Source organism: Brachyistius frenatus, unplaced genomic scaffold, assembly GCF_029030835.1.
Source record: "Brachyistius frenatus isolate BFR_SWC_R1_liver_20210118 unplaced genomic scaffold, ASM2903083v1 Contig_80, whole genome shotgun sequence".
Classification (NCBI taxonomy): domain Eukaryota; kingdom Metazoa; phylum Chordata; class Actinopteri; family Embiotocidae; genus Brachyistius; species Brachyistius frenatus.
In genome coordinates, this window is record NW_027210679.1 from 205,202 (window position 1) to 228,715 (window position 23,514).

General features: G+C 41.2%; 1 protein-coding gene across 1 annotated transcript in view; it reads left to right on the forward strand.

The window, feature by feature from the left end:
• The first annotated feature begins 4,916 nt into the window (after positions 1 to 4,916).
• The window catches only part of stat5a (signal transducer and activator of transcription 5a), an 86,835-nt gene continuing 68,237 nt past the window's right edge, over positions 4,917 to 23,514 (forward strand). Inside the window, 20 exon segments of the mRNA XM_069709056.1 lie at positions 4,917 to 5,056; positions 5,397 to 5,553; positions 6,808 to 6,897; positions 8,223 to 8,397; positions 9,172 to 9,302; positions 9,424 to 9,575; positions 9,996 to 10,151; positions 13,190 to 13,369; positions 14,142 to 14,229; positions 14,912 to 15,034; positions 15,381 to 15,473; positions 16,843 to 17,049; positions 17,830 to 17,924; positions 18,247 to 18,380; positions 19,821 to 19,976; positions 20,087 to 20,138; positions 20,674 to 20,784; positions 20,941 to 21,057; positions 21,701 to 21,863; positions 21,865 to 22,003. Coding sequence (XP_069565157.1) covers positions 4,929 to 5,056; positions 5,397 to 5,553; positions 6,808 to 6,897; positions 8,223 to 8,397; positions 9,172 to 9,302; positions 9,424 to 9,575; positions 9,996 to 10,151; positions 13,190 to 13,369; positions 14,142 to 14,229; positions 14,912 to 15,034; positions 15,381 to 15,473; positions 16,843 to 17,049; positions 17,830 to 17,924; positions 18,247 to 18,380; positions 19,821 to 19,976; positions 20,087 to 20,138; positions 20,674 to 20,784; positions 20,941 to 21,057; positions 21,701 to 21,863; positions 21,865 to 22,003 — 2,647 coding nt within the window. The 5' untranslated portion in view covers positions 4,917 to 4,928.

Genomic DNA, 23,514 nt, shown 5'->3' on the forward strand with positions numbered 1-23,514 from the left:
AAAAACAGTCTCCAGAGTGAAACAGTTTTAAAGCATCAGCTGCGGGTGCAGAGCTGAGATCTTGTGGAGGCATTGTTAGGAAACAAAGGCAAACCGATCAGCTATATTGACTTTTAAAAGAGTACTACATCAATTTAACTGCACACTTTTGTAACCTTGTTGGACTCACAATGGAAAGTTTAAAAAAAAAGAAGTCTTGAGTGCTGCAAAACCACAGATATCGTCTTCTTTACTTCAAGCTCCTGGCCCCTACATCGCCCAAAATGAGAATTGACCTCCGAGATTCGCTGCGTCGCGTTAGAAGCTAATCTATCTAATTTTGTGCATCTCCCTCCGGAGCAACAAAAGGCTTTCTCTAACTTTTTTCTGACACACAACACCTGTAAACAGACTTTAGCAAGTAAAAATCAATGGAGTTCTCCTTTTAAAGTGACAGGAAAAGCTCCAAACTTTATTGCCACACACCATCCTTTCCATTATAATTTTGCAACACCAGCTGATGCTTTAAAACTGTTTCACTCTGGAGACTGTTTTTGGAAAACCATTTTTTTTTGGTTTGAACAAATGTTGGTTAAGTGAGGAAAGAGGAGATCCCATAATGTGGCAGCACTTTTTTTTTTTTGCCTCCTGTATCTGCAGTAGTAGTGCACACCCCAAAGCTTTATGGCGCAGTAGCAACAACGTTGTAAATTTATAAGTTGAAAGTTGCAATAAACCTACGTTTTCCTTCAATTTCTTAGGAGTAATTATTTTGAGATAATCTGTTCATTCATTTGCAATTAAAGCTACATTTTTGGCCACATCTCTCACATCGTTGTGGGTCTGTTGCCGCTAATGTGTTTTTAAATGCTGGAGCTTTAAAATCCCTACATAGAATTGTTAAGAGAGCTTGGCTTGTTTCCTTCTCAGCATTAGGAAGAATTTGTCCATTTTCGTGAATTGTGTTATTGTGCTAAAATGGCCAAGACAACTGGAATGAAGATAAATCTGTTCAGTGGACTTTCCCCCTTCACCGTTCTGTCAATCCCTCATGCTTTTTGTTAAAGCTTCCTCAGAAGCACTGAGGAAGAGACTCACTTCCTCCTTCTGGTCTCTTTCTCTCTTTGTGTGTCTCAGGTTTGTGGTGCTCCTCTTTAGAGTTTCCTGCTGTTACATGGTAACACAGAGCTGAAGGTAAGGTGGATGTTTTTCTACTTTTTTTTTTTTTTTTTTTTTTTTACCTGCAGTGAGGCTAGTGATAGAATGACTAACAGTGTTGTTGAGTGTTTCTTACCCAAGGAGGAAATTAGATAGATGGAGCTGTTAGTTGTCACAGAATATCTCAGATTGACACCAGGGTATTTGGATGTTGTGGTCAGATTGACACACAATCACTAGGAAGTATTTCACTTCCTCTTTTTGGTGAGAATGGAGACGGTAATGTTGGGTAAACAATGTCTTGAGCCGCCTCCTTAAAGAGCTGTTGAAGAAACAGGCAGACCAGTAACCACCAGTTTGTCCCACTGTCTTTCAATATCATAACAAATACTGTATTAATCTTCAGCTCCCATCATGGTCTTTGTATGGCTGTGCAATACAGGATGATGCAAAAACAAAGTCCCACACCCACAATGGGCGTCACAGAAAGAGGTGGCATGAACGTTTTGTGCTCTTCCTGTTCGGTTCCTCCTTCAATCAGCTGGTAGTTTGTTTCTGATGCTCACTGCAGATCCTTCACAGATAATATGTGGAGGTTACTCATTTGAAAAGCATTTAATAGTATTTTTATAATGTTGTGTGATCAGACATAAAGATAAACTGTGATAAAGACAATATATATAATTTTAATCAAAAAAAGTGACACAGTTTTATTGAAAGCTATGAAGTAATGATTGTTATTCAAATACTGGACAAAACGTACATAAAAGTGCTGCTGGTGTGATTTGAGGACCAACTTTGCTGAGACGTCACTATTTATGGATCAAAGCTCTGTGTTTACTTCTGTTTACAACTTTAACAGCATGAATGCGACTGCTCTCTGAAAAGTGTGCTGTTGTCGGAAGTCTCTAGTGGATAAGAACAAGCTGGAAGGTCAAGGGTTGAAGTTCAGGACACTCTCAGAGTGATATGTGTGCAGGAGCATTAGCTTAGGCTGACAGGATTAGTGTCCACAGACACAAATACCATAAGGACCAGAATTATTACGCATATGGACACAGCTATGAGCAGGGATTTGTGACATGATACTCACGCACATGCACACACTTTTCCTGGTGATCACATGAGAAGGAAAATATTTTTATATCAATTGATTTATTATCCAGCTGGCTCAGGGCTCATTAGACAGATGACAGAAGGTCACTTGTAGAAGTCATGAGATCCTCTGCAATATGAAGCAGTTTTCTTTTTGTGCAGGTAAGTGGCCTCCTGGTTTTTTTAATTTTTTTTTATGGAATATCTGTGACCATGTGCACAGTCTCAAATCACAGTCAACTTCAGTTATTGACTAGCTTCTATTCCTAAAGGGGAAATAGAATCAAAAATGGGAAAAGTAAGGCAGCTGCAACAAGGAGAAATGCATTGTGGGTATTGTGAATATTCTAAACTACAGGTATGATTCAGAAAATGAGCTGCAGAGAAATAAAGCGAAAGAGAAATGAGTCTGAGTGACACAGAGGACGAACTTCCCTTTCTGCCTTATTGTTCTGTATTTGTAAAGATGTTGTTCTGTTTTGTATCAATTACGTATACACAGACACACAAACAGACACGGCTGTCAGGCAGAACCGCTGACACCACAGGCACCTACAAATACACACATGCACGCACGCAAACACACACACACACACACACACACACACATGCACACACACCGACCGCAAGCTTCCCGCGTACTCATATCTCTCAGTCTTTTACTGACAGTGACTGTGCCACTTTTGAGAAGAAGAGTGAGTGGGTGAGTTGACTGGAAACATGCAGCGGCGACCCAACGCAAAACCCTCTCAACCAAGGCACAACGCGTAGTGTGTTGGCTCCACAGAGGAGCCTGCTGAGCCCTCGACGCGCTCGGCGGGAAGAGACGCTAGTGGCTCAACCAGTGCGGCTTGGAACTGCAGTCACAGAAGGAAAATAGAAACACTGGTATGCTGTGACTTAAGTCAACTCACAACGTAGATGTCTTCAGGAAATGAGATATTGGGGATTTTCGTATTTATTTATTTTGTATTTATTCATTTTTTTGGTGTAACATTTCGTAACCTTTTTGACCAACGTGTCTTTTTTTAAAAGATGTTCAACTACATGGCTGACTCTAAAGTGAAACTATTAACTTATTTAAAACAGCAGATGTAACAGTGTAACAGAGCTCAGCGTAACTATACACCTAAACTTGTTTTCAACCAAATTATTTTTTAACTGATAACAACCTGAATCAGGTTTTGGATACATTTTTACAGTTAACATCCGTATCTTGACTCACCATCTAGAAAACTCTGATGCTCTATCTGGCATATCTGTATATCGGACATAAAATTATACATCAGTAGGGGCATCAGTCATGCTGGTGCGAATTAACCTGCAGGCTACCCTATGCAAGTTGCATTGGTCCATTAAAACAATGAGAACTGATCCAGAACTAAGAACTATGTATTAAATAGCTTAGCACCAACCTTGTTAGGTCTGTTAAAATGTCCCAGCTCATGTCCTCACAGGTCCTCCGACATCCCACTGCTGCTCTCGCACCAGTACACCCATGAAAAGGTTGCAGACGCAGCCTTCCCTGCTTATGCATCTGTAACATATTATCAGCTGAGGTTAAAGAGGCGATCTCAGTAAGCACTGAACTGAAACATAATATACCAAATAAAAACTGGCCTACATTTAATTTAAACTCCATAACATTTACACAACAATTTATTTTGCAATTTTGCACTAAATTGCTGTGTGGCTGTTAAGCTAGTTATAAAAAAAAAAATGCTGATGACTGCGGCCTAAATTAGGCCAGATAACCACACTGTTTAAACCATTCCTCATAATTTGTATTTTGTTGTTTAAAAAAAACACCCTCCAAACTCTTTGTCTGAATCTATATATTGGAGGATTGATATAAGTGGGAATGTAATCATCTCGGCAGGTTTAAATCACCAACCGATCCCATAATGCATTGTGCTATTTTAGACCATAGGCTGTAGAAGATTGTGCTCATGAAAAGCTGTACAAATTAGTGAAAGATTTTATACACAAGTGACAATAATGATGTACTTTCCTGTTGGTTGCGAGTGGGTTACATTCATACCCCAAATAGGCCAGTGGCACAGAGGTATGTCAGGGTTACTCAGTGCTCTCTGGCCAAGTGTTCTTGGCAGGTGTGACTCGGACCATAAAACCAACCGATCCAACAAGCTATTGGGATGTTTTATAAATGCACAGCTTAGAGTTTGCAAATGAAACGGTGTAAAATTATTAGTATTTTATGTACTAAACTTACAATGAGTTATAGTGGTGTATAGTTGGAGGGGCCGGGCTTCTTGCCCTGCAATAGGTAAGAAAAGTACTTAGATGAGTCCAGTTTAGTTCATTACCACCAACCCCTGACTCAGAGACTGGCTCAAGCACCCAGTTCTTCAAGTTTAGACCGCCTGTTTCGCCACACTGAACCAGAAATGTTGTTGTGACTGCACCCCACTTCAACATGTGGAGAAATCCAAAGCCTGAAAGTCCAGCCATGTCAAGTGCTGATATGCTGTATATAGGCATTGTTCTTGGGCTTGGTTTCAGGAAACTGACAACTGAAAGTGAAAGTTTCATAATTACTTCATGTTAGCTGACCTTGAATGATCTCTCTTCCTCGTCACTTTACACCCTTTTATTTACTCTTTCCTTTAAGCTGTGCTTCCTGCTCTCTGGTTAAAAAAAACCCTGTACTCTTCCTCAGCTTCAGGGTGTTGAAGATGGCAGTGTGGATCCAGGCCCAGCAGCTTCAGGGTGATGCTCTGCACCAGATGCAGTCGCTGTACGGTCAGCACTTCCCTATCGAGGTGCGACATTATCTGTCGCAGTGGATAGAAGGTCAGCTCTGGTGAGTGTCTTTGCAGCACAAACAGAATGTATGTGTGTGTGTGTGTGTGTGTGTGTGTGTGTGTGTGTGTGTGTGTGTGTGTGTGTGTGTGTGTGTGTGTGTGTGTGTGTGTGTGTGTGTGTGTGTGTGTGTGTGTACACAATTATAGCCACATGTATGTTTGTCTTGTATATTTGCCCATGAAAGCATATTTAGACAGTTTCCTTTTTTAACCCAAACCATCATGTCCATTTTTAGTTTGTTCATTTTTAATACTTTGGAGTTTATTCAACCATGTGCATGTATTTATGCATGTGTCTATATTTTTGTCTTACCTACATGTGTGATTGTGTGTTGTTAGGGATGCCATAGACCTGGAGAACCCACAGGAGGAGTTCAAGGCCAAACGCCTGCTGGACAGTCTGATCCAGGAGTTGCAGAACAAGGCTGAACACCAGGTCGGAGAGGATGGCTTCCTACTTAAAATAAAACTGGGACACTATGCCAGCCAACTCAAGGTGAGCTTTTCTTATGACAGCACTGCATACCTGCAAGAGTATGCAGGACCTTATCAGTGCTGGCTCACCTGCCACTGACCATCAGCCTGTCCTCTTCGGCCTGTTTTTTGGTGAAAGGTGAAAGGGAATTGGAGAACACACAAAAACGAAAGGCACTGTGTACATGTGTATCAACTATGGCTCCAATTTCTTGGCACTGGCAAATTTCAGACCTTGATTTTTTTTTTTGTCATTAAGATGTCTTTGAAGTTGAAGTTGAAGTCAAAGACAAATCTGGAGGAACCTTTTTTTTTTTTTTTTTTTTTTTTTAAAAGAAGCAAATTTTAAATTGTTTACAGTGACAAGTTGATAAGAAAGTGTTTCGAAGGCACAGCTGTTGAGCTCAAATGTTTTAGTTCTTATAAAAGAGCCCACAGTCCACAAAATGTTTTCAGAACAGGTTGTCTCCACAGTGAGGAAAACAAGAGGACAGCACAAGGGAGGACCCTGGTAACCAGCCAGTGCTACTATTTATGATCAAACTCTGCTACAAGATCTGTTCCTCTGTCTGGCTTCTCCCTTTCTCTGTGCCGGGTTTCAGGGAAGGAGAAGCCAAACAGAGGAACAGATCAGGGAGCAGAAACAGGGTGAATGTGGCTGCAGTCCTGAATTCCTACTATGTTGTTTTTTCGGTCTATGGCTCACCGATGAGTAGCACACAAAATGTATGTGGCTGAGAGTGATGAATAAAATGTAATGCATACCTTTATATTACTCCTCAGCGATTCTTGAGATCCTATCTCTCCTTCAGAAGTCAGAATAACACAGATGAACAAATACTGTATACTGTGTTCCTTTTCTCATGATATGTGATGTGTCCTCATCAACTCAGCATGATGAAAATAATTGTAACTTTTAATGAAACTTTATCGTTTCACTAAAAGCAGGAAACAACAGAGGTATAACCGTCCCACTTTCTCTTTTTAAACTGAAAGTGAAACGGTGATTTGTTCCACTACTCATCAGTGGAATAAAATACCAGTGTAGCTCATAAACCACTTAACTGTGTGTATGCTAATGAGTCATGTCTCCATATGAACTGTGCCATGCTGGGTCTCATTAAGCTAATGGCTTTTAGTGTGTCTGCAGCGTGGACTCCAGAACATAGCAAGCTTCTTTGATGCAACTAAATTGGCGAGTCCTGTGTGCAGCGGCTGCTCCGCTCGTCAGGGGCTAACAGGCTTTAACACAGCTCATGTGCTCCTTGTCTTTCAGAGCACGTATGACCGCTGTCCTCTCGAGCTGGTCCGGTGTATCAAACACATCCTCTACACAGAGCAGAGGCTCGTCAGAGAGGCTACAAATGTAAGTGGGATGCATGTGTGCGCTGAAAATGACACGGGGAAACCAAATTTTAACTTTTTTTGGTCCTACAAACTAAATTAGGCAAATCTTATTGTAGTTTTCACACTGATTTACAATGCGTTTGTAGAATGTTTTTTTTACCAGGCTTGGTTTTTAAATGACAGAATGTATATTACATTATAATTATATAATTACATTGCAATTATAATGCTGCTGTTACACTAAAAATATGTGCTCTAATTGTTGCCTATATTTGGCCTCAGGAACATCCGTCTTCAGTTTACAGCACTAGTCTAAAAACAATAGAGGGGCTCCTCTTTCCCTGGTGCAACCTTTATATGTCCATGCAAAAAAAAAAAAAACTACGGGTGATAGATTTTTGGATTCAGTATGCAAAACAACATTACAAAAAATACAGGTATTTTTTTGCATGGAACAAAATCTTTGTTAACCAGTGTTATATATGCAGGCTGTCACCTGCATGCACACCTGTGGCCTCTTCGTGAATTATTCATTTCATAGCCCATACTGAGCCCGCAAACGCAAACAGAAGCTCAAACTACAAAATGGTGGCGTATTCAGAGATAATTGGATAAATGCTCACTGTCTCCTCTATTCATCCAGTGAAGGTCTGCAGAAATGTGATACAAATTATATAAATGTGGCAGCTTGCAGACACTTAAATCACATGTTATAAAATGTCCTTTCTAAAGCAAACATTTTGTTTTTTTCCATTTTAATGCTACAACATAGAGGGAAGTCAACAATGGAAGACATTTCACAGTTTATTACATGAGTTACAAAACCATAAAACCAGCAGTGCATAAAACATTTGACTCCCAGCAACTCCTGTGGTGAATTGATTTTCAGTCACAACATGCCTTTTCTATTAGTTGAAGGCATATTTGGACTGATTGAATTTACGTTTGTTTATTCTGAACCTTTAGGTACAATAATGCTCTCATTCAGACCTTTAAGTGACAGTGCTGTTAGCCTGAGTATGTAAATACATTTATACCTTCTCGATCTTCACTGTTTCCTCTTTGCTTGTGGTCAGTGGGGATTTTACTATCAAACAGCCCAAGTGCCACACATAGCGGTCAACGCCTTTAATATCTCTACTCCATCCCCCAAGGATACCCCGAGTATCTCAGCTCTCCATCCACCAGCAGCCAGCCACTCCACTTAACAACCATCATAAACAATCCAATGCAATGTGTACCTGTCAATGGAAAACAAACCTTACCAAATTACTGTTCCTTAACCCGGCATTTTCCTCCGTCTCTCTCTGCCCCTGTCCCTCAATCACACTTTGTAATTGATAGTCGAGTTCTCCGGTAGGAGGGATGATGGACAGCATGTCTCAGAAATACCAGCAGATCAACCAGGCTTTTGAGGAGCTCCGCCTGCTCACCCAGGACACTGAGAATGATCTGCGCAAGCTACAGCATAACCAGGAGTACTTCATCATCCAGTACCAGGAGAGCCTCCGCATCCAGGGTGAGACCAGAGGACTCGCATCTCATTACTGCTGCTGTGACGAAATGCAAAGCTTCATGTTTTGATTAACGAGAATGTGAGACGGTAGCTTATTACCTGAAACATCAATTGACAGAAAAAAGTGATCAACTTGTTTAGCTTTGTAATTGTTTCTTTAAAGTCATTTATCATTCATGGCAAACACTGGCCGGTTTAAACTTTTCAAAAGTGCAGATATTCTACTTTACGGTTTTATTTCATTGTATTGCTTCACTGTAAGTGCAAAACCAGCACTATGAACATGTGACCTGGGCATTTTGTATTTTGAGTAACTGATTATTAGAAAATATGAAAATAACTTGATTGAACTGGGCTTTTCCTAAATGTAAAGTTAGAGTGCCGCTTCATGTTTAATCAAACTTATAAAAGTTTAAAAATGGTGAGTCTAGTACACAGTTTATAGTTTTGAATACCACAGTCCAGATTGTACACAAGAACATCATTCCACATACTTTTCACAGCGGTTTGAGATGTTATTCTAAATCCTGTTGATCAGCAATGAAAAACAAACAACTGGAGCTCCCACAACTCAGCAGCTTTTACTGTATGATGGGCTCGTCTAAAAACAACATCCTGATCCTTTTATCATCTGCGCTAAGCAAGAGAAAGTCCTCCTGAGTAAATGATTATGCATCAGGGCAGGTGGATAATGTATTCTATATGTGCACAGGTTAGGGATCTTTACCTCCTGTCTTTTCCTCCCTCAGTCTTTAACTTGTCCCCACCCCTCCTCAGCTCAGCTGACCAGCCTTGCCTCGCTGCCCCCTGCTGACCGTCAGCTACGGGAGCCCACCCTTCTCAGCAAAAGAGCCACAGTGGAGGGATGGCTGACCAGAGAGGCCAACACACTACAGAAATACAGACTGGTGAGACTCACTCTGGAAAAACACACTGAGCGTGTGCATGAAAGCCAATCCGTGATTGCCAGTGAACCGCACAACACTGAGATAATGAAAAACTCTGATCTGATGTTCTGTTTGTGTGCAGGACCTGGCGGAGAAGCACCAGAAAACACTGCAGCTGTTGAGGAAGCAGCAGACCATCATTCTGGACGACGAGTTGATCCAGTGGAAAAGACGGCAACAGCTGGCGGGCAACGGGGGCCCGCCGGAGGGAGGCCTGGACATCCTTCAGTCCTGGTGAGTTCTTCTTCACCTCCCACCAACATCACAGCTTTTAGACTCCCTCACAAATCAAAGGGTCACAGATTTACAAGCTCCCAGTGAACCACTGGGTTTATTTCCAAGGTTTATTGGCTCCTAAGAGAGACGTAGACAGAAAAACGACTTTTTGGCTTCTAATCCCGTAATTTCAGACTCTCTTTGGCTTTTTAGTTGCAAAACAATATTTCCATATATCGTACATGTATCCAGTCAAAACTTGAGCATTGTTTCCAACTGCCCTGTTCTATTTTGATCTTCATTTTTAAGCTTTGAGTACAACTTTCTGCAGTATAATTTCACTAAGCAATGTTAAATCACAATGCTGTACCTTCTACGATGTCCTTTCATGGCCTAATTCTTCCTTGTGTTTGTGTGTGTGTGTGGGGGGGGTGTCAGGTGTGAGAAGCTTGCAGAAACTATTTGGCAAAACAGGCAGCAGATTCGGAGGGCAGAGCACCTCAGACAGCAGCTGCCCATCCCTGGACCTATCGAAGAGCTCCTCAACGAACTCAACAGCACCATCACAGATATCATCTCAGCGCTGGTCACCAGGTGAGTGTGTGTGTGTGTGTGTGTGTGTGTGTGTGTGTGTGTGTGTGTGTGTGTGTGTGTGTGTGTGTGTGTGTGTGTGTGTGTGTGTGTGTGTGTGTGTGTGTGTGTTTTAGGTTACTGTATGTAGGTCTGTATAGTGCCCATACAAGTATATCAGCTCCAGCACGTATGAAAGTGGGTGGCTGGGAGGAATCGTCCTCTCTTGCACTCAGTGTTGGCCTTTATGCAAGCAAGTGATACTTGTGCAACTGTATTTGGGTTTGTGGTCAACAGAGTGCAAGATATCATCTCTTTCTAAAATGAAATTACTCAGGCATTCAAATTTATCCATCTAATGATTCAATCCACATGATAAAAGTCTGTAGAAGCTTTCTGTTCTCCAGTTTTAGTGCGTACTGGTTGAGTAACGAGGATCATCTGCTGAAGTCAGAACATTTTATTTAGCAGTAAACCTCAAAACTCCAAATTTGAAGTCGTAATCCTGATGATTTCCTTCTTGATTTGGTGACACTAATTGTTATCATGGTAACAAGCTACTGCAGATTAATTCTATAGTAAACATTCACTGAACAGCTTCTTTGTCAGAACTATCTGTTTACTATGCAGCCAATTCTATATTAATGGAAGTATGTCAAAAATAATTGCAATCATGGTCTGATTTTATGCTGCGTTTGGTGCGAGTGATTTTCGTTATGGACTCCGGCTGACTCTGCTGCTAATAATAAAAAAATAATAATAAAAAAAATAATTACTGAATGTAAGCACTGTAGATTGAATGACTATTGCAGGAAAAGTATCAATAATTAGAAGTTGATTACTAGCCTGATGTTCCCAGACACAAATACATTGTGTGAATGTATGCGTCTAAATACAGTTTGTAGAGTATCGTTTCCAGTCGTTGCATCTGTAGACCTCCGGTTAATATTGAAACTATTGAAGCAGCCTTTAACCAATCAGCTTTAACCACTACATGGGCTGAGTCACTACCCCTGCTGCAGTTGCATTTATAAAAAACGCTTGACTTCAACATCATCGCACTTAACCATCGACACTGGTCGTTGATTGGTCTGCCGTTCAGAGTGGCTGAGCAAACGTTAATGCTAACAGGGTTTGCAGAGCAAAATCACAACAAAGAAAACTGAAGCTATGAGCAATAGTCTGGCGGATGTGTAAGGGTTATCAGGATTACATTTAGGATTTAAGTTATTTTAATAAGGAATGAAGATTGTAGTCATGATGGAGTCCGTGGTTTGGGGATGAATTTGATCATTTTAGGAACTTTACTAATATAAAGTTAAGTTGGTGTCCTATTTGCGTTTGTTTTAAGTCTAAGCCTCGTGCTGAGCCAAAGCAGAAGTTCTTCATGTCTATTAGATGTCATACATCATTTAGCTGTCACTCAAACCCCATCAATACAGAGTAAAAAAATACATGGAGAAGGAGGAAAAGAGGAAGGAGATGAGATGATCATAACTGAGTGTAAATGTGCCCCGAGGCAGAGGATGGAAACAAAGAGCATGCAGTGTGCAAGAAGCTCATACGACATGTTTCAGTCCATTATTTCCAGCCCCAAAGGCACATCTGCCAGGATCTTTCAGCCCTCCACAGCATCTCTGAAGAAGAAGTATTCAGAGTTTTTTTTTTTCAAAGGCGTCATCTACCACTCTCCTTAAAGATGGTCCCTGCAGGGAACCATAACACACTGAGAAGTCATGTCATTGTCACAACAATTTCTGATTGGCCACAGACAAGCCTGTGACCAGACAGTAATGCACTGCTATCACGCACAGTACAAACGGAGGTTATGTTTCCTCAACAACATCCTCTCTATATTCCCGAGAAGCCCCGGGAGGTTTCACATTGGGAATGGGAGAGTGTTGTCCTCTCATCACCACTTGGTTCAGCTACAGACCAGCAGACTTGAAGACTCATAACTGCAGTCTGTGTTTCCAAGCTCCCTGTGGGCCTGCAGGATTAATCATTAGGCTGTCTGTGCTCTTATCTCACTTCTTGTTTGTGAATGTACAAATAAGAAAACAGCTGAAATGACAAGCAGACAAAAAAATTTCAGAAGAAAGTAATTGTTAACCTTGTTGGTTTACTGAACATGGTTATAATTAGGGTCATTTTCAAATTTTTTCTCAAACCTGCAGCTTTAGAAGAGCTTAAAGGAACCCTGTGGACTTTTAATTATCAACAAACAGTTTGCAGTATTTCACACCAGACATGTGTACTTACACCCTAATGCACACGTTGAAAGCATGTTCTACCCTATGAAACATGCTATGCAGTCTTTTGTATGTTTTAAACACGTGTTGTTCACAAACATTATTCTGTGTTCATGTCAGTTTCCAGCTGTCTTCTTCATTAAGATTCAGTCCTTTATAGAGACCCACGTTTTTATTTAAAAATGAATGTTTCTTTGTAATTACAGTAACTACAATATAGGTTAACAAACAACTAAATCAAATAACATGCAAACGCACAATATAAGCATGTTTTTCATTTCACACCATTTTAAGTGTGTACATAAAAGTGGTGCATACATTTGTCCTGTGGACACGTTGAGTTGACAATTATTTCAGTAGAGCTTGCACACCGTATGGATGCCAACTTAGCAAAATGCAATGAAGTTACTGCCACATGTACAAAGTTTTATGTAGTTGTCAGTAGATGATACATATTTACATAAGGTTTTATCTTTTATTCCGAGTTTGTCAAATTCTTGGTGAGATTTAGATATTTTGGAAAAGGCAGAGAGCCCCTAGGCAGATGCGGTCATGATGAACACGCTGGTTGGACGCGTGTGCAAGTAATTGTTGTTAAAATAATAAATATAATAAATGGTCACGGTCAACCAAATGCTTTCTTCAAAACATTTTTGTCTGTATTTCTTAAGACGCGTACTCTTGTGCGGCACATCTAATACGTTATGTGTTAATCTAACGTATTAATACATAACATAATTCCTAATAAACAGGGTTTTGATCTGTTTTTGACTGTGACTGAAACTCTAACTCTTCTTTTTTTATCCACAGCACCTTCATCATTGAGAAGCAGCCTCCACAGGTGCTAAAAACCCAAACCAAGTTTGCCGCAACGGTGCGCCTCCTAGTGGGCGGGAAGTTAAACGTGCACATGAACCCACCGCAGGTCAAAGCCACCATCATTAGTGAACAGCAAGCCAAGGCCCTGCTGAAGAACGAGAACACAAGGAAGTAAGTATAGAGGACCTTTTTGTCGGTGTCGATTTAAAGCAAAAAAAATCGATGCAATTGGGAGAAGATTTTGGATTTTCTGGAGGTTCTGACTTCTCCCATTTTTTGACATGAGTGAATTTGAAGCACTGCTCTGACATCGTAGTGTAGCAACAGCATGTCATCTATCTGTCTCCTCTTTGTTGAATGCACATTTTTTGGTGTTCCCACATCCTTTAGAGGGGACACTGCAGTGAGCTTCCAAGGCACCACAAAGATAGGGACTTTTTAGCTTTCTACATGGGGTTACTGGGTTCCAGCGTAAACTCTGGCTTAGTGTGTTTCCAGACCTCACCACATAGACATGGCTGGAACTTGAACAATGCCTCAGAGGAATCTATGGTGTGGATACAGAATCCACATTTAGCCTGATGCGCAGCCTCGTTCCACATTCCTCCTGACTAATAGAAACCTTTCAAGGCTCTGGGTCAGCCAGGCAACCAGTGGGGTGAAATAGTGAGCAATCCAACAGCCTGGCCATCATCTGCTGTGTCTCATCTCAACCGCAAGCCCAAAAACATCTGCTTGGTGGTCCTAATGATGATGAGATGGTGGTCTTTAAATCTTCCAATTATACAGAAAATGAGTGAACATCTTCTCCACACCCTGCATGTTTCTCACCAGGCTCCCGCTGACTCATTTCTATAAAATACGCTCGGAGAATAATCAAACTCTCACAGTAGACAGGAGGGGTAATTGACTCACTCCTTAATGCTCTCTCTCTCTCCATCAGTGACAGCAGTGGAGAAATTCTGAACAATAACTGTGTGATGGAGTACCACCAGACGACCGGCACTCTCAGCGCCCACTTCAGGAACATGGTGAGTGGGTTGTTCTGGGCTAGATGAGCAGATTATTTTACCATGACCAAATCAATAGAAAGAAAAAATACCATCATTGCCTTGATACTACAGAAAGCGTCTGAAATTACAATAAAGAATTCATCTCGAAGTCTCCACCTTGTCAATATTTGCCTTGTTTTGCCTCGGCATGTCATTGTTCATGGGTCTACACCATAGAGCTGGTTCACCCAGGAGTGAAGTAATTGCCCATCATTATGCCCACTATTATGGGAATGTATTTTCCAATGATATATTTTCTTGGGGTGAAATTGCTGGAATAAAGTGAAAGCATGTTTTTTTAATAAAATCTTCTGGGATCTCTGAAGATTTAGAAGCATCAGTGTTGAAGTGAACTGCACCATCCATTGTCATTATCTGGTAACTGTGGAGTGTGCATACATCTTAGTTTGTACTGCACAAACCCGTGAACACTCAGCAGTGCTGCTGGGGATCAGTCTGCAGCTTCAGTAAAGATCCTCTTTTCATGACAAACGTTGTTAGCAACGATCCCCCGGGGGGCCCTCCATGGATTATTTAAGTGTCAGCCCCGCAGTCCCACTAAAAGTGAATTATGCATACATGTACTGTGATGTGTACGTTTGATCGCCTCGCTGCATAACCAATATGAACCATGTATCTTTACACGTCATCTCTCATGTAGTCTTTAAAGAGGATCAAGCGATCGGACAGGCGAGGAGCAGAATCCGTCACAGAAGAGAAGTTCACCATTCTGTTCGAGTCCCAGTTTAGTGTTGGAAGCAATGAGCTCGTCTTTCAAGTGAAGGTAAGAGGATGCAAGCAGACGAGGGGAAAGAAAACATTACACTAACCTTGACACATAGCGATAGTGTCTATTATTACACGTGCAGTAGTAGGAATCTATTTATTCGAACAAAACCTTGAGCATCTATTCCAACACACAGTGAAATGAGTGCTCTACATCGACCCAACCAGTCGTACTCGTTCTCAGTCCTCATCTATCTTCTTACCACTGGTTTTATGATGCTGTTTAAAAATACCCTTCGTTACGCTTAAATCTATAAGTACAATGAATGTTATGTTGGAGTATGTGCACCATTTATTCATGAATATTCCTGTACTGATGGCCTCATTTTCTTTCTCTTGAACAGACGCTATCACTTCCTGTAGTGGTGATAGTTCACGGTAGTCAAGACAATAACGCCACAGCAACTGTGTTGTGGGACAACGCGTTTGCAGAGCCGGTGAGTCAACGTTTGTGTGTGTGATTGTTGTCTGTGGTCAAACATTTTATTTAGAAATGCTTAAACTTTTGAATTACACTGTGTTTTCAACATTCCAGAAACGCCTTATCCCAAAAACTGTTGAGTTTCGAGCATGAAAAATGTATTCTTCAGATTGTGGCTGAGTGACAATTTTGTCGACACAAAGCCACAATCAAAACGCAGTTACCATACAATGGCCTGGAATTTAATACTAAAGGATATAAGTGTTTGAACACTTCACAAAATAATAGATTTCTATAGAGGAAATAAGCAACTAAATTGTTCATTTAATGGAAAGTAGCAATAATTTGACAATTTAAGTAATTGGAAAAAATGCCACAGGCTCAGAAATTGTTCTCTGACATTTTGAAAAGCAATGAAATGGCTGCAGACCTTATTATGTAGATTGGTGCATGCGAATAATCATTGTTTCATTTTGGTTTAAGGTGAACTTGCTAAGGTCATAAACTCTGTATTTTCTCTATCTACATGACAACTAGCTGTTTTCTTTTGATTTGGATAATTTCATGAAATATGGCTTTAATTCATGCAGAGACAATGATGTAATTAAAAAAAATATATATAGCATCTGGAAATACTAATGTTTCACGTGTTCACATTTGCATGTGATCTTATTTTAGGTTAGGTTAGGTAGTTACTTTATTAATCCCCAAGGGGAAATTTTTTCGCTACAGCAGCATACAGGAAGCAATAAGATAATAATAATAATAGAATAATAGAAAGCAATAAAATAGCAGTAAAAAATATAAAATGCGCAGTATATACAGTACAGTATATATCTATATATATTATATACAAACAACCAAGAAACACAGACAACGGTGTTATTGTTGTGTGATGGATTTTGCCAGAGGTGAGTTATTGTCCAGTCTTATTGCGGTCGGCAGGAATGATCTCCTGTATCTGTCCTTGTGACAGCGGAGCTGGAGGAGTCTTTTGGAGAAAGTGCTCCGCTGTCCCTGCAGCAGGTGGTGGAGAGGGTGGTCAGGATTATCCAATATGGACAATAGTTTGTTCAGCGTCCTCCTCTCCACCACCTTTTCCAGGCTGTCCAGTTTGCAGCCAATGATGGAGCCGGCCTTCTTCACCAGTTTGTTAAGTCTGTTGGTGTCTCCGGCTCCAATGCTGCTCCCCCAGCAGACCACAGCGAAGTACAATGCACTGGCCACAACAGATTGGTAGAACATCTCCAACATCGAAGTTTCCTCAAGAAAAAGAGTCGACTCATCCCCTTCTTGTAGACAGCGTTGATTTTACATTCTGCTGCTGCCTTCCTCCCCTCGACAAAGCTCATGTAAATCCTCGGCTGTCTCCTCTGTGTCTGCAGGGACGGGTGCCTTTCCTCGTGCCAGACACGGTGCTGTGGCCTCAGCTGTGTGATGCCATCAACATGAAGTACAAAGCTGAGGTGCAGAGTAACCGAGGCCTGTCTGAGGAGAACCTGGTCTTCCTGGCTCAAAAGGCCTTCAGCAGCTCCAGCAACAACCCTGACGACTACCGGAGCATGACAATGAGCTGGTCACAGTTTAACAGGGTCAGCACTAGTCTTTCCTTAAGATCCTCTCTCTGTGTTTCTTATTGAATACAAACAAACAGCTTTTATAAAGAGCTTTCTATTTATCTGTCTACATCAGTTTTAATGTATGGTTCACTTAGAGATGTTTTTCTCCCCCATTCATTTTTAAAAAGCCCACGGGCCAGTTTCAGTGAGACATTTCAACCACACGCTTGTTATTCATAGAGGGATTTATTATTACTACGTCATTCCAACATAGGAATATTTCTCGCTCCATTTGCAGCTCTATTCTGTGGTCGACTTGAATGAGAACGCCTCACTGGTAGCCAGGTCTTCATCTTAATGGGCCTGTTTGTCCACACAGAAAAATGCTGGAGGCCTCATTTTCTGGCTCAGCAAGCCGGTGAAGGCGGAAAATATACTCGCACTCACCGCACACCATCAGTATTATTGGATTACAAGAACATTAAGTTTCAACCACTTCACCAATGTGTGTGTGTGTGTGTGTGTGTGTGTGTGTGTGTGTGTGTGTGTGTGTGTGTGTGTGTGTGTGTGTGTGTGTGTGTGTGTGTGTGTGTGTGTGTGTGTGTGTGTGTGTGTGTGTGTGTGTGTGTGTGTGTGTGTGTGTCTTAAGTTGGCATCCAACTTTGTCCTCTTGTAATTTCCTCAGCTCTGAACACTCTTCTCCATGTATCTGGACCGGCTGTACTAAAAGGTGTACATGTCTGTTTGAATCCTGGGTGCTTTTTCTTTTTTTTCATATATTGATATCTTTCCCGAATCAATGTTTCTCTACAGGAAAGCTTGCCAGGGAGAAACTTCACATTTTGGCAGTGGTTTGACGGTGTGATGGAACTCACAAAAAAACATCTCAAACCACACTGGAATGACGGGTAAGGAACCTGAACAGGGTTTTTGTTGTTGTTGTTGTTGTTGTCAGGTTCAGTCTTTGATGAAAAATGTAGCAGAACAGACATAAATAATAAAAGCACTTCATCTCTTTTTTTTTTCAATTTGACAGCTGGACTGCATGTTCTGTGAAAATGAATTTTTTTTTCCTCAGCCCATTCTGTTAATCTTGACAACTCGAGCATTGGTTCACTTTCATGATTTTCCATGGCAACCTGCTGTTTCCAGTAAACTTGGATTCAAATGGAAGGAGTCGTGTTGAGGGAAAGCACTTTTTCTATGTGTCTGTTTCTCTCTTCTTTATAGAGCGATCTTGGGCTTCGTGAACAAGCAGCAGGCCCAGGATATGCTGATGTCCAAACCCAACGGTACCTTCCTTCTGCGCTTTAGTGACTCTGAGATTGGAGGCATTACAATTGCCTGGGTCGCAGACAAAGCAGGTACAATGTGCAAAACACCTCATTTGAGATAATTTTCGGACTTTGAAAAATCTGCGTGAATTGGTGCATGGAAGACAAATTATGGTTCCTGTTATGTTTTTTGTAAATTAAAGTTTTTTTTTCACCACGAACACACAAAAGACACAGAAGAACATGGACATCCCATTCAACAAGTTTGTTTTTTTCCACCTGATGAACTGTAATTTTCGCAACGTTAGTCCTGGATAGAGAAGAAATGTCTCAGAAATGTATCTTTCATTAGCTCGCTCTATGTTTTTTCACCTGCCAGTTATTGACTGTTGAGCGAGTATTATTCAGTTAGTTTGTGTTAGTTGGTGTGATGGTAGCATCTGTTGACATGATATAAGAAGGCTTCGTAAAAGCTGTTAGACTCCACAACATGGACAAGTAATCAGCAGTCTGAGCTGCTAGATTATTGATATTTTAATGGTAGTGATGTGTGAAATGACTCTACAGAGAATGAAAGTGCTGATAATTAATCTAGTTAAAGATATGAGCATTTGAATGCAGAACCTGTAAGCTTCCTGGTTTCCATTTGTAGTCTGAGTAGTATTTACCGATCACGTCTGAGTGGGCTTCGGTTGCATGCAAAAAAAAATAATAATAATAGTCAACTCGCAGAGCAAAAGAGGCAGAAAGACAGACAAAATGCAGTCTGAAACTATCGACTATCGTCTGATGACAATTTTGCTTTTTATTAGCTTTTTGCTCAGTTTTTAAACTGCTAACTAGCTTCTACTCTCTCAACTCAAGATCTATTGTCTCATCTCAAGTTGCTTGTTAGACTGTTAACAAAGACTTACACATGGATGAGGAAGTCCTGGCCTGCATGTCTGTTATCCATTAGTCGGACATCCGCTGTCTATACCAGAAACCCTGAAATACTGACCTTTGCCCTTCAGAGGTTAAATCATCATCAAACCGATTGCAGGGTGGCTCTGAGACTGACAGAAAACTGTCACCAGCTCCCCTCAATTCTATGGAGTCTCATAATGAGTTTCAGCTCATCGTTTAACACTCTGGCTTCAACTATTTGTGAACAGACAATAATTATCGACAGGCTGACGACTATAGTGGAGCATTTGGCAGCTTGAGAGTCAGATATTTCCTTCCCTTCCTTACATTCAGGACGCAGTCAATGTTGCCGATCGGACGGCTGGGTGTGAAAATTAGCAACTGGAACTGCAAACGCCTTCAACTTAAAACATGATGAAATGTCAGGGTTGTCTTTACAACTTGTTTCCACAGTTTAAAGCTAGATCAGAGTCATCGCTTTGATAACAATCAATGGAACTTTAGTTTAGTGGGTGAGGACATCGTCATCACTGTCATCAGTTTAACAATTATACCAAATTTGAAATGATCTCGAGAAACTGATCGTGTTACTATAACTGTGAATAACGTGCTGCGTTTCTCCAGGTGAGAGAATGGTTTGGAACCTCATGCCCTACACAACCAAAGACTTCTCCATCCGCTCTCTGGCTGACCGCATCAGCGATCTCAATCACCTCCTGTTCCTGTACCCCGACAGACCCAAGGACGAGGTCTTCTCCAAGTATTACACCCCTCCACTCTGTAAGCAACATCCTGTTTGCACAGGCTGCTGTTACCTTCAATGTATTGCTGAGCGACGACCGCTCTGAGCTGCGAGTTATTCCGTCTCCCTGTGCTTGTTTGTTTTAAAGCGAAAGCCGTGGACGGTTACGTGAAGCCACAGATCAAACAAGTAGTGCCAGAGTGAGTATCCAGCTTCCTGTTCTTCTCTTTCCTCCTGTTCTTCCATCCCTGCTCTGTCTCTCCTTTTCTTTATTCTCTGGCTGCATTTTTTTTTTTTTTTTTTTTTTTAAAGCAACATTTAGAGTCAATCACTAAATACTGGACTCTGAATTCAGATCAGCTATTAGTTAGCTGTTACAGTTGGAGGAGGCCAATTAAGGATGGCTTGGGTTCCTGCGCGAGCTTGTCTCCCACTCATCATTAGAGTTAGGCTTGTTAGTTAGCCGGCCGTGCTCCCTCCTCATCTCCATGGTTGGTTCACCCAGAGCGGAGGGAATGGCCATAATGATGCGGCAAGGCACGGAAAACACACTGAGGGTAGTTGCTTAGGCAACTGTAGAACATTGGCTCATGGGCTTTTATCTTGTGTGTGTGTGTGTGTGTGTGTGTGTGTGTGTGTGTGTGTGTGTGTGTGTGTGTGTGTGTGTGTGTGTGTGTGTGTGTGTGTGTGTGTGTGTGTGTGTGTGTGTGTGTGTGTGTGTGTGTGTGCGCGCAGGTTTACTACTGCCAATCCAGACTCAGCAAGTGGGAACCCAACCTATATGGATCAAGGCGCCTCCCCAGCACCTGTCAATCACCCTCACGCCTACGGCATATACCCACCTATGTGAGTTGACAAGTCTCAACGTATGAGCTGCTCCATGCGAGTGTGCGTGTGCGTTTTGTGTGTGCAGAAGAGTGTCTCGTTGCTCCTGTCGTTTTGTTGGTGCTGTGCTGCCGGCTTGTCTGAGTGTGGGCGGCTCCTCTCTGTGTCCCGTGGCAGGAGCGACTCTATGTTGGACGCAGACGGAGACTTCGACCTAGACGACACCATGGATGTGGCGAGACACGTAGAGGAGCTTCTCCGGCGGCCCGTAGAGAGCCAATGGAGTGGCCAGCAGTCCTGACCCTCGACCCTTTGACACGCGACAACACCAAACAAGCCCTGCCTCCCAAACTTGCCCTACTCACATTGACATGGTTTAATTCCATTCATTTCTCTTTTTTTTTTTTTTTTTCATCTTGCTATAATGTGAAATGTTAATAATGGTTGTGATTTTTTTTTTTTTTTTTTTTTCTTTTCAGCATGATGGCATGCATGTCGGTGAATTTTTTTTTTTTTTTTTTTTTTTTTATAGTTTTATTTGTGTCCATACATGTTTGTAAAACAGACTAAATATAATGCAAAACCTACAGTGTTACAGTATTGTGAAAAAGAAAAGAAGTAATGTTCATTCACATTGTGCATGCGTTTCCAATTGATTCGAAACTGATTTTAAAAGAAATATGCTACTGTATGACATTATTTTTTAGGAGTTCATGTTTTTATTTTATATTTTCTTCTTTGTAAATGGCTTATCAGTATTTTCATAGTGACACTGATATTGCCCTTTAATGAAAAAGAAACATCAACGCAGAGTTTTGCTTTTGCTTATAACAACATCGTCGGAGTTGTTGCTCTGGAGTATTAAAGTTAGTTTTTTCAAATCCATATACACTAACCTACAGGCAGAGCGTCTCTCTTCGCTCTCTGCAACTGACAGCACACGCATCAGCACAGGCACAAGTTTTAGACTATTTCTGATTTGTTCACCAGCTGAAACCTAGGAGGGGAGTTGATGCACCTCCCTCGCTCTCACAGGGCTATATGTCTTCTGTTTGTACACAGAAATGCTGACCTAAGCATTTACCCAGCGCTGCCTGCTTCGTCCTCTCAGGTCCCTCTGTTCCCCTCATCAATGCTACCTCGCATCATTCTACTGACAGTCGTGGCTTGTTTTGGTTCTGTCGTTGTTTCTGCACACACACTCACACCGGTTGGTACGCTCAGTGGATTTTATTCTTGTAATATGCGTTGATATGTGTCAAGAAGATCCCTTGTTGCCCGAGGTCTAGCTCTGTTGGCTGTTTTAATGCTTGAAACCACTGACCTGAAGAAGTCCAGAGTCCTGAAGCGTCACATGTCCGATCAGCTGTGGCTGAATATTTTTGGGGCCGTGCCGCTCCCGGTCGGACTTTTTTCTGCCCGTCAGCCCATTTTGCTCCTCCAGCTGCATCACGACGCTGTGGCAAAACGAGCATGTGCATGTGTCCGTGTGTCCAACATGACCGTGCCAGCAGCTGAAGTTGCAAACCATAGATACGGGCAGGCTTTGAATTATTGCACAGACTCATGAACTGCTGGGCTGCATAGAGAACTCGATGATATTTCATTTTGTCCGTTTGTTTCTTGGTCTGACTTTTGTTTTCGGTCCGGATCAGTTTTTGTTGTGCATCCCCGTTTTGCCACACATGAAAAAGATAATTGTTTAAAACAGCCTTGCACCTCAGGAATGAATCACTTTTGCTTAGCCGATGTATAAGCCAAATAGAAAATGATCTATGTATACAAAATATATGAATTTATTTTCTCTATCATAACTCTCTTTTATTATTGTTTCCCTGGCACTCCCCAATTGAATGTAACCCATGTGCATGACCGTGAGGATTTACGTACAATACCTCCTCAGTCTGAGCAGACGTCCCGTGTGACCAGAGGTACCAGTTGAACAAGAACACAGAGAAATCAGAGAAGAATTTATGATGTGCTTTTGTGGTTGTCCGATAGACATTACAGTATTTAAAATATTTCCTCATTTCTTTATTTTCTTTCGCATCTCATTCTTTCCTGTTTTCAAACAATCTCAAGCTACGTGGACAGTCTTGTGATATATCCCTCATTACCATTATCGTCATCATTTTTTAGCTTTGTTCCACTGTAGACTGTATTTTTCAATGACGTAGATGGCGCTGTGTGCTGTTTGATGTATGTACCATGTTTGTGGTTTGGGTTTATCACTTGGAGGTTTTCCAAGAGAAACAGCAGTTGAGTTGAAAAGAAAGAAGAAAATAAAGTTTCATAAATAATTTGAACTCAACCTGTAGAAGTTCAGTAGATTTTGATTTTAGATTTTTCTCTACGAAGTTCACTTTTGTGGGCCAGCAGGTACCTTCATTCATTTAACCAGCAGTCCACAAAGTCCATTTGATTCAGCAGGTATTTACAGAGTAAAGGTGTTTTGGGTAACTGCATTATTTACAGTATATGATGTGATCCATGTAATTAAAGACGTGTACATTCATTTAAACATGTTCATTCAGAAGGCATATTTTGCCATCGAGGTACGTTACACTGCTTTATTGTTAATGCGCTGCAACATGTCGAATGAGTCACAACATATAGACATGGACAGAGGAGTTATATTATTAAATATATTAAAAAAAATATTACAGCATGGTATTGCACTGAACAATATACTGTTACTTTATGATGCTTTATGAATGAAGAAAATGTAATTTACAGACAGTGAAAAAGATA